Raw genomic sequence first — 15,826 nt, 5'->3', positions numbered from 1 at the left:
ATATACATCATAATAATCTGGTTTAATAGGTTTGATTTTTTATAATTTTCTTTTATTATCAATAAATTTCTATTGGTTAGTGGTAATTATACATAAATACAGCATTAAAATGTAAAGGTTTCATTTTACATGGTGGACATAGCTGTGCAGAAAATGTAAGAAAATCGAGTATATCTGGTATTCCACATTCTGTTTACTATTTCTGCTGTTGAAATTTGTTTTTCTAAGCATGACATGAGTTTAGTTAGTAATCAGCTTGTTCCTTTCTGATCTTTCAGTTTTCTTAAAAAAAGGTCCAGAAATATGGATAATGTATCAAGTTGATACTTCTACAGTATATTTATAACAAATTGTAAACTGTTAGCCATACATGAAGTCTGGATAAATACACAATTTATTCTTTATTTAATTATTATTTAAATTGCATGTTACTAACAGTATTTCACATCAGTTCTTGGTATGCTGTGGCATCAGGGTATTTTCTTTCCTGAAATGCATGCAACTGACATTAGAAGCATATTTGTTCAACTTTAAGAATATGTTTTATAATATGTCATGTAATATGTATTATAATATATCTAATATAATATGTATTCTGTATCTGCCCAGATTTTTGTACAAGAAAATCTAGAAAGTGAATACTATGCACACTTACTAATTAAAACATTATATCATAGCAGATTGACTGGAATCGACTGATGGCACCTGGTGTCAAGCTGTTCTCTTTACCATTCGATATGGTACTTAAAAACAACATTGCTCTGTCATATTTTATAGGTAAGTTTATGTAATGTATTGAAATTGGACTTGTGGGTTGTGGATTTGATAGTTTATGTTGTGGACAGAACTTAGACTGGTTGGTTTAGTATTTCCAGAAGTGGGAAGTGTAACTTTGTATAGCTGTTGACTGATATGAGGTCTGTTAAAAAAATATGCGGACTGTTTGAATTACGCGGCTCCAGTTGGTTCTAGGGGAATCCGCTTGGTGTCGCTAGGTTTGCACAGATCAGCTGATTACGATGCCATTTCCCGATTGCAGATATCTTCATTTGTGTATTAGCTACGCGGTTTTAAGTGAAGTGCAATTTTTTCGTTTGGCAGGTTTCAGAATGAATGACCTGAAGGAGCAACGACTTGCTGTAAAATTTTGTGTTAAACTTGGAAAATCTGCGACTGAAACTTTTGCTATGCTTAACAAGGCTTACGGTGATGTTGCTATGAAGTGTACGGCATGTTTCAAGTGGCATGAACGTTTTAAGGATGGTCGACAGTCCATTGAAGATGATGAGCGTCCTGGACGTCCTTCCATGTCAACTGACGACCCACACGTCGACAAAATCATCACCCTGGTGCGGGCAAATCAACGTCTGACTGTCAGGGAGCTTGCTGAAGAGTGTGGGATATCAGTTGTATCTTGTTACGAGATTTTGACCGAAAAATTGAAGATGCACCACGTTGCTGCGAAATTTGTGCCACACCTGATGACGGACGAACAAAAAGCTCATCGCATCCAGGTTTGTCAGGAACTGCTTGATCGTTCAGAAGGTGAAAACTTCTTGTCAAGGATCATAACAGGTGATGAATCATGGGTTTATGGTTATGACATTGAAATGAAGGTCCAATCGTCCAAGTGGATAGGTGAAACATCCCCCAGACCCAAAGAAGCTCGCCAAGTTCGATCCGAGGTCAAGGTGATGCTGACAGTTTTCTTTGATGCTAAGGGTGTTGTTCACCACGAGTATCTCCCCGAAGGCTCCACAGTGAACCAGACTTACTACATTGAAGTTCTGAAACGTCTGAGGGACGCCATCCATCGCAAAAGGCCAGAAATGTGGAGGAGTGGCGACTGGATTTTCCATCACGACAATGCTCCAGCCCATTCAGCCCTCAGAACTAGTGAGTTTTTGGCCAAACACTCGATCACTGTTCTTCCCCCCCCCCTACTCACCTGACCTTGCTCCTTGTGATTTTTTCTTGTTCCCCAAACTCAAAAGACCCTTGAAAGGAAGAAGATTTGAGACGATTCCCGAGATTAAGGCAAATGCGATGAAGGAGCTGAAGGACATTACAAAAAGAAGCGTACCAGGACTGTTTCAACAAGTGGAAACACTGTTGGGATAAGTGTGTGCGTTGGGGAGGAGAGTACTTTGAAGGGGTCCCAGACCTGTAACTTCTAAATAAAGTACATTTTGTTTTATGACGTCAATCCGTGTATTTTTTGAACAGATTTTGTATAAGTGATGAGGGATAACAGTGATTTGGTAGCTATTGAAATGAGTTTTTTTGGTTTGTTCACCACAATTAAGACTTAATCTCTTAGACAATCAGATTGGAAATTCCAGACACTTCAAGTGACTACTTTTAACCAAATAATGGGATTGACTGTCATTCTTATAGTTTATGCACTGCTAAATGTTAGGAGAATGGTAATAGGACCTTGGATCACCAGTCAAATATGCTAACCACTAGGCCTAACTTGTTTATTTTAAAGATACTAATGAATTGTGCAATTTGTTTAGTAACTAAAGACCTTTTAAAGCCAAAAACATGACCTTGTAAGTAGTCTGTTTGAAGTGAAAGTTGTATTTAAATGCATTTAAGGAAATGGCTCACTGTTTCTACACTTTAATAATAAACAGCTTGAGAGCTGGTTCACCAACATTTAATTTTAATATATAGCTTTACACTTATACTTTTGTAATATTTTCCTGTACTGGGTATGGAAACTATTTTTTGTAATAAAACATTATAAACATTAACACTTTGATTTGTATTAATTTTTAAGTATCAAAATTAGATTGTGCCGTATCATTCAGAAGAAAAGAAAATTTTTTCTTCGAGTCTGCCAGTGTTTCAGATCTATTGCACAATGAAAACTAGGCCTAGCTAATAGGGATTTTTAATTTTGTAGATTTATCTAGGTAGGGGAATTCCTATACTGAACGTGACCATAAACTAGTTCCAATCAGATTATAAGAATAACTTCTTTAAAATTAAATGTCTGTTTTATCACCGACTAAAGAAAAAATTGACAGTAAGTTGAATTGTTATAAACTTTTTACTTTAAAATTAATACAAGATGTATGAGGGAGAACGTAATTTGTCTTAAACATTAATGAAATGTTAGCAACTATCTCGTACAGGTACAGTTTTATAATCTAGGTGATAAATGTATCAAGAGTTGTATTTTGATATAGAGAGGTTGAAATGTCTTGTTTAATCAGATGTTTTGTATGGATTTACATTGAGGCATTTACATATTTGGCAATGAACTTTGTTTATTACAGATTATATGACAGGACTTAGAGCTCAGTGTTACATCTTCTTTTACTTGAATGTCGAGGTTAGTTAATTTTTTTTTAACTTTTTTATAAAATTTTCTTTGGATTTCATAAGGTGGAATCCTGTTAACAATAATGTGAAATATGATAATTAATAATTGAACTTTAATTATTGTAGTTTCAGTTTAAAGCAATAAAAAGTTTGTGCTTATTTAGCAACTACAGAAATTCTGTTTAACTATAAAACAGCATGGAATTCAGAGCAAAACATGTTCAGAAAAAATCAAATACATTTAAAAAAATTGTATCATATCTTTTACAATAAACCTCATAAAAACTTGGAAATTGAGAATTTATTTTAAGTTTATCATATGCTCAGTGACCTGTGATGTAGCATTTGGCTTCTACGGTGTATTTGCAAAAACTGTGTGAGACATAGAAATAACAGAATTTAAGTGTGAGATTTGTTTTGAAATATAACTGACAAAATTAAATTTTCAAAAGTAAATGTGTAGTGGGATGTGCACTTTAACTAAAGAAATTCTTGGTTGGTCAAAGAAAGACAAACTAAAGGAAGAAGTTGATTGTACTGGAAGTTCTTTTAGTATTAAAGACAAATCAGTTATGTTGTTATTCAAATGATTTTTCCCCAAGACAAATCAGTTGCGTTGTTATTCAAGTGGTTTTCCTACCCACATTATTAATGTTTGTTGTGGCTTGAAATCAGTAGTGTTTAAATATAGCAATTAATGCTTAATTCTTTTTCACTATATTTCTGTGATATAACAATTAAGTATCTTTTGAAATCCTGTTTAAATGCTCAAAATATACCTTTGAAAATCTTATTCTTAAACAACAAAACCCAATCTTGTTAACAATAAGATTGATATGTAGCTTGTGCTGGAAATATTTCAGCAAAAAAATCCATTTTAAGATTGACAAATGACTTAATGAATTCTTATGCAACTATTGCTATATACTTTTGCATGAGTGTCAGTGGTAGGTTGTGTGTTCTGTTGTATTATGACTGATCACATACTCTGTCATATTCTGATAACTTGTTTATTTAACAGGGTTTTAGGGCATCAGCAGAACAACAACTCTCACTACTACAAACTTCCAAGTTAAAACAAGCCCAAGCAACACCTCCAGATATAGAGAACCTTCGAGAAGCTGCATTAAATATATTTGAAACCTACCTCTCTGAAAAGGTAATTACCAGTTTATGTGAAACCAGTTATATTTTGTGTTGTATACACAATGAATCTATAATCAATGACCTTTCTTAATGCATTTTTTTTGAAGCATAGTATTTTTTATCAAAATGTTGGGATACATGCTATATCATTTTGAATGTTCTGAAAAGTTTCAGGGTGAGGTATTAGATACAGACACAGGTAATATTTTAATGAAATTTAATACAACAAAAATCCAAGTGTAAGTTTTTAATTGCTTCAAAACTACATATCTGCTGACTTGCAACACTTGGTGGATCAGATGTATATAGCTATTTTAAATATTTGGCTGAAAATATATCTTGTATTTATAAGAACTCCTCTAGTGTGAAGATGATAGGTGGATGACAAGTGAGCTGAAGTATTGTTAGAACTCCTCCAGTGTCAAGATGACAAGTGAGCTGAAGTATTGTTGCAACCCCTCCAGTGTCAAGATGACAAGCGAGCTGAAGTATTGTTGGAACTCCTCCAGTGTCAAGATGACAAGCGAGCTGAAGTATTGTTGGAACTCCTCCAGTGTCAAGATGACAAGCGAGCTGAAGTATTGTTGGAACTCCTCCAGTGTCAAGATGACAAGCGAGCTGAAGTATTGTTGGAACTCCTCCAGTGTCAAGATGACAAGCGAGCTGAAGTATTGTTGGAACTCCTCCAGTGTCAAGATGACAAGCGAGCTGAAGTATTGTTGGAACTCCTCCAGTGTCAGGATGACAAGCGAGCTGAAGTATTGTTGGAACTCCTCCAGTGTCAGGATGACAAGCGAGCTGAAGTATTGTTGGAACTCCTCCAGTGTCAGGATGACAAGCGAGCTGAAGTATTGTTGGAACTCCTCCAGTGTCAAGATGACAAGCGAGCTGAAGTATTGTTGGAACTCCTCCAGTGTCAAGATGACAAGCGAGCTGAAGTATTGTTGGAACTCCTCCAGTGTCAAGATGACAAGCGAGCTGAAGTATTGTTGGAACTCCTCCAGTGTCAAGATGACAAGCGAGCTGAAGTATTGTTGGAACTCCTCCAGTGTCAAGATGACAAGCGAGCTGAGGTATTGTTGGAACTCCTCCAGTGTCAAGATGACAAGCGAGCTGAAGTATTGTTGGAACTCCTCCAGTGTCAAGATGACAAGCGAGCTGAAGTATTGTTGGAACTCCTCCAGTGTCAAGATGACAAGCGAGCTGAAGTATTGTTGGAACTCCTCCAGTGTCAAGATGACAAGCGAGCTGAAGTATTGTTGGAACTCCTCCAGTGTCAAGATGACAAGCGAGCTGAAGTATTGTTGGAACTCCTCCAGTGTCAAGATGACAAGCGAGCTGAAGTATTGTTGGAACTCCTCCAGTGTCAAGATGACAAGCGAGCTGAAGTATTGTTGGAACTCCTCCAGTGTCAAGATGACAAGCGAGCTGAAGTATTGTTGGAACTCCTCCAGTGTCAAGATGACAAGCGAGCTGAAGTATTGTTGGAACTCCTCCAGTGTCAAGATGACAAGCGAGCTGAAGTATTGTTGGAACTCCTCCAGTGTCAAGATGACAAGGGAGCTGAAGTATTGTTGGAACTCCTCCAGTGTCAAGATGACAAGCAAGCTGAAGTATTGTTGCAACCCCTCCAGTGTCAAGATATGTGGATGACAGATCTGTTATTCTGTTATTTTCATTCTTTACTGTGTTATTTAAACAACCTCAGTATATAGTGGTTCAGTGTATCTCATACAAACAAAATAATCTATTCTTAAAAGGAAAATCATTAAACAAATAAGTAAGAAAAATAATGGAACTGTAACACAGTGTCTTTGCATTTGAAAAAAATACATTTTTGTTTGTTACAAAAATTCTTTGGTTTCTAAAGTTTCTATGTCTGCAGTGTTTTTGGATTGGTATGTTTAATTTTTGTACCAGAACTGTTTTCTTTACTCCAGGCATCTCCTAGGATCAAGCTTGATGACTTTGTTCTAAAGAAACTGATGTGCAGGATACGAACAGAGAGACCAAATGAAGCTTGGTTTGATGAGGCACAGGGAAAGGTAATGCACTATACTATGTGTGGTAAACACACTATCACAAAATGGATAAGAAAGTTGTATCTGTTTTTTGTACACTTGTTCATTTATTGTTTATTTTCTTCAGGTAAGGCTTGAAGTAGCTTGTTTTATTTCAGTATTTAAAATGTGGATTTTTAAATGTTCACTGCTATACATACACCAGTTGAACTAGCAAGAGCCAACATACAGTGTTAGTTCTGTATAAAACTTGGTCTACTTTTCTTGCTTATCTTTGCTGTTGAGTTATTTTACTTCACTTATTAAACTATTACAGTTCAAGACTTCTAATAAGTTTCATGTACTTTACTGTATATGTCGACAAATATTGTCTGAAATCATACAAAACCATTAGGTTTCACAGTTTTTGAAGTATCATTTGGAGTTTAAGGAAATTCTGAGTTTTTCAGAGAGAATTATAATCCATATTTATCATTAATGAGTTCATCTATATAAATATAACAATACTGTTTGTTGTATGTCCACGTGACTACTTACCTATATAAATATAACAGTGCTGTCTGTTGCGTGTCCATGTGACTATTTATCTATATAAATATAACACTACTGTCTGTTGTGTGTCCATGTGACTACTTCATAGGATCTTCACCAGATTTGTTATGGAGGTTAATTAGGTACAGAAGCACAAATACAGATTTTCAGTTTTGCTGTTTTTATGGACATTTCTTACCACTATATCATCTACTGTGGATAAATCTTCACCACATTTGACATTCACTTTCACTGGATCCATGGGGAGATACAAATTTTCAGCTTTGCTGATTTTATAAGCATTTTTTCATTTTTTTGTTTAACCACAACTTCACCCTCTGTTGATACATTTTTATAAGATTTAATATGAAGAATTGTTGGTTTCATTTAGAGATACATGTAAATGTACAGTTTCACATTTTGTGTTTTGCAAATTTTATGGGTATTTATTCAATTAAATATAAAGGAAACAACTTTTGATATCTCAGATAATTTGTCATTAATTATGAAGTTATATAATTTCTATTCAGGGAACTATGTTAACAGATGTACAATAAATGAATCTATTTTCATAAAATATTAAAATATTATGTACCTCTTAACAAAATCCAAGAAGTACATTTATTTTAAAATCAAAATTATGTATGCCCAGCATGGCCAGGTGGGTTAAGGCATTTGACTCGTAATTCAAGGGTTGCAGGTTCGAATCTCTGTCGCACAAAACATGTTCACTCTTTCAGCCTTGGGGGCATTATAATGTGATGGTCAATCGCATTATTCACTGTTAAAAGTGTAGCCCAAGAGTTGACAGTGGGTGGTGATGACTAGCTGCCTTCCTTCTAGTCTTACACTGCTAAATTAGGGATGGCTAGTGCAGATAGCCCTCAAGTAGCTTTGCACAAAATTCAAAAAACAAACAAAATTATGTCTGTAATGTCACCATCAGGTGTATTTAATATGCTGTGCTATTGGTGTCAAAACAATTTTATTTCATATATCCCATTTTAGGTGTTTCTAATTTTTATTCTGGTTGTATAGGTGTTTAACTAGAAGTGTCATATAACTACAACCATGCATTATTCCTTTTTTCACAGGAATCTTTGAGTTTAAAAGTTTGAATTTAAAATAACTGGATGTTTAAAAATAGCTTTATCTTTTTGTTTTGCCCAAGGTTATGTATATGTCACTACTGTGTGATAATGATACTGTCTGTTATTGTATCTGACTGGTACGGTCTGTGACTGTCACGTAATTATGAGGATGTTATCTATGACTGATAATGAAGATATTGTCCATAACTCTCTAGTAGTGATGATGATACTGTCGATAATTGTGTTGGATATTGATTAGAATACTGTCTAACAACGATACCATCTATGATTGTGTCCATAGTGATTATGATACTGTCTATGATTTTGATTGATAAAATATCAAGATGAAGATAGACACTCTCCATGACTTTCTAGCAGTGATGGTTATGAAACTTTGTGGAATGGACAGCAACTGCCTGTTGTGGAGACAAGTGTAAAGGACGATGTTTTGAAAGTCTTCTAGCCTTTCGTCTTTAAGTCGGTGTGTGTGTGTAGGTGTTGGTCTTTTATAGTGACCTGGTGGATTGTGGAGAGCGTGTTATGATTGGTTGGATTATCACTGTTTCTGATTGGAAGAAAGATTTCCTGTCAATTGAACCAATGGCAGCCACAGGTTACTCCCCTCTAATCTGGAATCTCTGTTTAGTGAAGGTTTAGTAGTGTTAATATAAAATGATTCTTTGATTTTTTCTTGTCTTCCAGAATTTGTCTGTGTCGACGATGCTAGTTTTCTCTCAGTTTATTTCACAATCCACCAGGACACTATCAAAGACCAACAACTACACACACACACACACACACACACACACACACTGACTTGAAGACGAAAGGCAGAAGACTTTTGAAACATCTTTTTTACATGTGTCTACACAACAGGCAGTTGCCATCCATTCTACAAAGTTTCATCATGAATACTCTGCTTAAACAATTTATCAAAGTGGTGATGATATCGTCCATGACTGTGTTTGGATAGTGATTAGAATACTGTTCATGATTGTGTCCAATACTGATTAGAATACTGTCCATGACTTTCTCCAGTAGTGACGATGATACTGTCCATGACTTTCTCCAGTAGTGACGACTTTCTCCAGTGGTGATACTGTCCACGACTTTCTCCAGTGGTGACGACGATACTGTCCAAGACTTTCTCCAGTGGTGATGACGATACTGTCCATGACTTTCTCCAGTGGTGACAACGATACTGTCCACGACTTTCTCCAGTGGTGATGACGATACCGTCTGCAACTGTGTCTGATGGTGACAACAGTACTGTCCAGGACTGTGTAAGGTTGAGCCACCTCAAGCATACAGAAAGCCCTCATTTTTTATCTTTATAATTGGAGATATTTCCTATTGGACAGGTGGTTCCCTTTTTAGGGTGCATAGGATCAATAAATCCATTGTTATAAATTTAGATGTGGGGGGTATAAATGAGAGTACCCCTTCATGCATCCTTTCACAAGCTAGAGATTAAATCTGTGCCAAAACTGTCATAAGAAATTTGCATATTTACGGTACTTAAGTTTACAACTGACTAGCGTACTCCCATCGAAGCATGACTATACAGATTAAACCAACATTACCTTATCATTAAAGATTAAGTTAAATTATTCTTGGTTTTCCTACCACATTATGACAAGCATGTGAATACTTAAGATTTCTCTTATATTAATTTTTACAATCTTCTTCAACTCATTCCATCTTAACTATCTAGTTTTTAAAAATATTAGATACTTTATCATTGATTGATGCACTGTTGTAATGATGTAAAACATTTGTTAATGTTGCTCTTCCATCGGTTATTCATGTTACATTATATTATCATTGGTTGATAAACTTGTGTATTGAGGTACACTGGGTGCATTTACATTGTTGAAAGGTTTGAGAATGGGAATGTTTTGCCAAAGTACTTGAATGTTATATTAATATATCTAACTTCAATGCATGTTGCAGAGTTGAGTGAACTGAATAGTCTTTCTTTTTTGTTTTAGTTTTTGTTCAAATGTTGAACAAATAAATAGGAACTTTATAAAATTCAGTGGAATCCAGTCGATTTTGAAATAGATTTTAGTTCCCAAAAAATGCTTGAAAAACATTCTTAAGAGTACTTAGATAGTGTTTGAAATTGTTCTGAGGACTTGATTATGAATAACATATGTTAATCCTATTATTGTGCTTTCTAGCAACTTGGCAGTATGACTCATGACTCGTAACCTTAAAAATCAGATTTCAATAACCTCAGTGGGCAGTGCACATATAGCACCATATGCAGCTTTGTTCTTAACATTAAACAAATACTGTTATGAAATATTAATGTTACATTATCTTTAATTGTTACTATTTTGATTATGTAAACTATAACTATTAATGTTATGCTATTGAATTATCATTAATTCTTAGTGTTCTGGTAATGTATAACAGTGGTTAACCCTGTCTTTAAGCATTAATATGACACTTACTATACAATTATTTATCGTACTAGTGAATTTTGTGTGTTTGGTACGTTAAACAGGTGTATGAAATTATGTTGGAAGACCGCTTCTTTCCAGCATTCAAAAAGACACCGGCATACATCAAGCTTTTGGCTGAGTTGGACCTATTGAAGGATCTTGGAGCTAGATCAGATGATGAAGGTTTGTCACCTCTGAAAGTTTGTTAATGTCTGTTATCACCTCTAAACGTAGTTGATGTCTGTTGAACCTGTTGATCTGTTTAATGTAATGCTTGTGTTAGAGTGGTAACCATGAGGGCTTGTTAAGATAAAAGAAAAACTGTTTTCAGTTCTCTTTAACATTAATGAATTTACTGTCAAATGTTTTAGCCACAGGTATACTTCAAGTGCTACTTAACAGTACAAAAGACAATTGCAGATAAAACTAACAAGAGAATTTCGAGATTGAAGATTTCTTCTAGTGGTAGTCCAGTATATGTTACATTGTCCCTGAGGTAGTCCTTTCTCTGCTACGGTTACTTAGTCCCTGGGGTAGTCCTTTCTCTGCTACGGTTACTTAGTCCCTGGGGTAGTCCTTTCTCTGCTACGGTTACTTTGTCCCTGGGGTAGTCCTTTCTCTGCTACGGTTACTTTGTCCCTGGGGTAGTCCTTTCTCTGCTATGGTTACTTTGTCTCTGGGGTAGTCCTGTCTCTGTTAGATATTTTGTACCTAAAGTAATTCTGTGTCTCTATTACAGTTATGTTCTACTTTTCTAGTCTAATCAGTTTAAAATCTTGTTCATTGTGTGTGTAGAACTAGTTTGTTTGTTTCAGAGAACAAGTTAAATTGTACAAGATTACTTCTGGTGGCATGAACTAGAGTGCTATATGTGGGTTATTGTTCTCCATGTTTATTAGCTATCTGCAGTTCTTTATTAAACATCGGGTAAGTAAAAAGAATCTAAACATTTTATTAGAATATTTTCCCAAAGATTGGTGTGACTATAGGTGGGCTTGGAGAGGTTATTGCCCATCAATCATTCTGCTTAATTGATTACTCATAGCACTTCCTGCTTCTCCATTCATAACTTCAGGCTAACCTAAAACTATAACTGGCTACATTGATGCCTGGAGAATGTGTAAGGTCACAAAGGTAGTTACCAAATCGTATGGCCTGAAAACTTTCCATGAGTATCTTTTATCTGATCAACAGATTTATTTTTAGTGAGTAAGGATAAATGTGTTTTAAGCAGTCTTCTATGTTATATTTAATAATAGTTTACCAAAGATCACTTAAAATATTTGTTGAAGGGGAAAAGATTATACAAGTAATTTTTGTTACTGTACTTTTAAAAGTACTGTATTAAAAATATAGTACACAAAATTAAACTTAAAAATCATTGTCACTCAATTATCTTTTAATTTGGTCTAATTTTGTTGATTATTTTAAATTTTGTGAAGGAAAATTTGTAATAAGATATTTTTTTTCCTAACAGAATATACATTCGGAATGAAGCAACTCGTAAGTGGTTTGTTATAGCTTTTTATGTGGTAGTTTTGTTTAGATATGATGACAAGACTGAAGGTGTAGGAGTGCTCCAGCATGCCAAGAAATACTTTAGCATGTGGGTTCTTTACATTTTTCAAGTTAAGCACCCCCATCCTTCAGAATATTTCAGTTACTGCTTGAGGCCTCCTCACTTGATAAATCTGTAGATAATGTAACAGTACTATGTATTTATATCTCTTAACACTTCCTTATGGCCCCAAATTTGGGATTCACTGTGTAAGAAGACAGACTGAAGCCCCATCCACTTCCACATTCCAAGTTGGTGAAGAGCCATTAAAATGAAAGTCAGTACAATCTACTTCAACAGAATTTCTTCAAAATCATGTTCATGTTTTCATTCTTTTCAGTAGAGAAAGTTTATAAAAGTAGTGCAGAAGGTCTAAAAAGTCCACTTAATAATGTTACTTATATCTTAAACAAATCAATCTTAGAATTCTACGAAAAGCAACAATATAGGACATTTTATAAGCACAATGTTTATTAAACACTTTCATTAGAAGATCAATTTATCAGTTTTTATATTATAACACCATCTGTCGAGTAAACATGAAACTAATGTAGTATATAGTTGTAGTAGAGACCAGTGGTTCTGAAACTGTGCACCACGGCAAACTCACAGGGGCGCTGTGGGATATTTCAAATTTTCAAGGAAAACACAGCGATATAAAAATCTGTTGGACACTGCACGAACTACTAGCTCGAGGTAGTTCACAGTTTTAACATTAGGTTGTGCTACGTACGGTTCAATGATGTTCTCAAATGTTTTTGTTTACTTGTATTTTTGGCTGTGCCAGTAACTTTTCAAACTTTTTCATTCCTTAGATTCCTGTAGACTCTTTGGGTCTTCAGTAATCAAAATAACTGAAGGGTGTTGTGATTAAGTGTCTTTAAGGTCTAGTGGAGTTCAGTAGATTATTTTGTGGATTTTTAGTCCTTGTGCATAAAAATGTAAAGAATTTTGAACATAAATAAAAAATGTCAGAGTAAAGAAAAGGATTGTGAACCATAGACCAGTGGCAAAGTTGTGAATAAATGGAATTATGACAATAATTATCTAGATTTTGGTTTTACTTCTGTAGATGTCAATCATGAGTGTCCACAGTGTATATTATGTCTAAAAGTTTTGGTTTCAGAGTGCATGCTTCTGAGTAAACTAAAATGCCACTTAGAGACCAATCATCCTTACATGGCTAGTAAATCCCATGATTATTTTACCAGAAAGTTAAAAGAATTGAAAGAACAAAAAGGTACATTTTTGAAACAAGCATCAATACCAAGCATGCTTTGCTAACATCCTACAAGGTGGCATGTAGAGTTAAGAAATGTAAAAAGCCTCATGCCATCACAGAAGAACTGATTTTACCAGCTGCAATGGATATGGTGAGCATTATGGTTGGTGAATCTGCAGGAAGACTGCTTTCAAAGGTGCCTTTATCCAACAATACTATCAGTTGTAGAATCCAACACATGGCCGAAGACCTTAACAATCAGCTAAATGAAAAAATGAAATGGAAGGAATTTGGGTTGCAGCTGGGTGAGGCAACAGATAGTAACAAGGATGCTCATTTGATTTGCTACACACAGTTCATGGATGGTTACAAAATTGTGGAAGGCCTTCTCTTTTATAAAAGTATCACTGCAGGAACAAAGGCTCAAAACTTGTTTGAGATATTTGACACTTTTATGTGTGAAAACAACTTGGACTGGACTAAATGCATTGAGTTTGTACAAATTGTGGTCGCTCTATTTCTGCTGTTATGGAAGATTGTAGGCACTCGTATGAAGCAAAGCTCTTTGTGCACTGTGGAACCACTGCATAATCCAAAGGGAAGTCCTTGCATCAAAACACCTGAATCTTTCACTGAACCAAGTCCTGGAAAATGTGTTGAAAGTGAGGAAGTTTATAAAATCTCAGCCACAGAAAGTGAGGTTTTTTTTAAAAAACTGTGAGGATATGGGATCTGAACACACATTTTTGTTGTACTACTGTAGCTCGCAATGGCTCTCCTGTGGGAATGTACTGTTCTCCGTGTTCGAATTATGACAGCAACTCTACTCTTATCTCAAAAAAGAACACCAATGTGCTAAAAACTTCATGGATACTGATTTTTGTCAAAATTAGCAAACCTGTGCAATCTCTTCCAAAAACTGAATGTGTTGAATCTCTCTCTATGGAGAAGAAAGATGAATGAAGATGGTGGCAAAAACTGTTTCCCCCTGTTTCAGCAGTTTGTTGCATCCAGTGAAGTTGGTTTGACCCACAAACTAAGATCTGTTTTTGAGGAGTACCTAACACAGCCCAGTGACTAGTTTGAAATTACTTTCCAGAGGATATGGAAAAGTTTGCATGGATCCAAGACCCATTCAAGGTTAAGGCCCCATCTGAATTTACCTCTGCAGAAGAAAATCCTAATCAGTGATGTCGAGAAAATCCTATTGAGCTGTCTTGTGACAAGACTTTAAAAATAAAATTTGGCAGCATGAAATTGAGTTTTTGATATCAGCAAAGGATGAATATTTGCTGCAAAGTGTTAAAACTCAGTGAATCCTAATTCTGTTTTCAATGTCATGTCTCTGCAAAGCTGGGTTTTCAGTGGTTGCTGTGATAAAATGCAAGTACCATGCAAAAATGAATGTGGTACAGGAAATAAAGGCAGCGGTGTCCAGTCTGATTCCAAGGTTTGGGAAGCTGTGCAGTGATCAACAGGCATATACACATCTCATTAGTAATTGTGGTTATTTAAAAATGAAATAAAAATATTGTTTTCACTTTCAATTTGTGTGTTATTCTTTCAAATGGCTATTAAGTTGTTTGGACCTAACTACTTAATAAATGGAACTGTTAGGTTTTTCTTTTTGCCTAGGGGTGCTGTGAAAAAAATTGCTGAGACACTAAGGGCATCATGAACCATAAAAGTTTGGGATACACTGGTATAGACCAAAAAATGTTTAACAATAAAACATTATGACAAACAGGTTTCCCTCCAGCAAGCACCAGGAGGTTTATCTTGCTTTTAATGTGATTTACCATTCTTTTCAATGGACAAGTTTTGGTTTGTTTTTTACTGTCACAAGAAACCTGTTGTTTGAATTTCACACCATGTTGTGCAAGTAGCAGCAACATTTTCTACAACTGTATCATTCAAAATGTGTTCTGTAGCTTTGTTTATTAACCTCTTATAAGCCAGCTGAAAAACAGTTTAACACTGTGCATTCAGTTCAGATGTTTGGTTCCAGTAAAGATACATATATAAACATGATGGAAATCAGGTAAAAAACAATCTTATTTCATTTATTCTTACTTCTAAATACACTATATAAGATATATATTTCTGTGGTTTGTGTATGTCACTTATGTATACTTGTTATTTGTAATCGTTTGTAATTATTAAATGTATATAATATATAATAGTTTAAATGTGACTGTATATTACAAAATACTAGTTCACTAAAACACAGCCAAGACAGGGTCACTTCATAAAGGTTAAAGGTCAGTTTTATATTACTGAATATGGTAACATGAGTGCATGTGAACCCCATCATTGCAAGTTATGTAATGTCAGCCAGGCATGACTGATATGTCAGTATTAAAAAAAAACAACAAAAAAACATTGCAAGACTTAAGCTATTTAAACCAAACCTTTGTATTTGCATGTTATATTTGGTAGTCATTCTAGAATGAAAAAAACAATGTATGATTAGT

General features: G+C 35.0%; 1 protein-coding gene across 6 annotated transcripts in view; it reads left to right on the top strand.

Annotated features, from left to right (window-relative positions):
- The window catches only part of LOC143252433 (sorting nexin-13-like), a 70,720-nt gene that overhangs the window by 28,664 nt on the left and 26,230 nt on the right, over positions 1 to 15,826 (top strand). For all 6 annotated transcript variants that reach the window (XM_076504525.1, XM_076504526.1, XM_076504522.1 and 3 more), the window contains 6 exons: positions 678 to 777; positions 3,288 to 3,343; positions 4,355 to 4,492; positions 6,420 to 6,524; positions 10,635 to 10,755; positions 12,050 to 12,075. In XM_076504525.1, coding sequence (XP_076360640.1) covers positions 678 to 777; positions 3,288 to 3,343; positions 4,355 to 4,492; positions 6,420 to 6,524; positions 10,635 to 10,755; positions 12,050 to 12,075 — 546 coding nt within the window. The remainder of the gene's footprint in view (positions 1 to 677; positions 778 to 3,287; positions 3,344 to 4,354; positions 4,493 to 6,419; positions 6,525 to 10,634; positions 10,756 to 12,049; positions 12,076 to 15,826) is intronic.

This window comes from Tachypleus tridentatus, chromosome 6, assembly GCF_004210375.1.
Source record: "Tachypleus tridentatus isolate NWPU-2018 chromosome 6, ASM421037v1, whole genome shotgun sequence".
Classification (NCBI taxonomy): domain Eukaryota; kingdom Metazoa; phylum Arthropoda; class Merostomata; order Xiphosura; family Limulidae; genus Tachypleus; species Tachypleus tridentatus.
The sequence above is the reverse complement of the archived record's forward strand: the minus strand, read 5'-3'. Positions and strand labels throughout refer to the sequence as shown.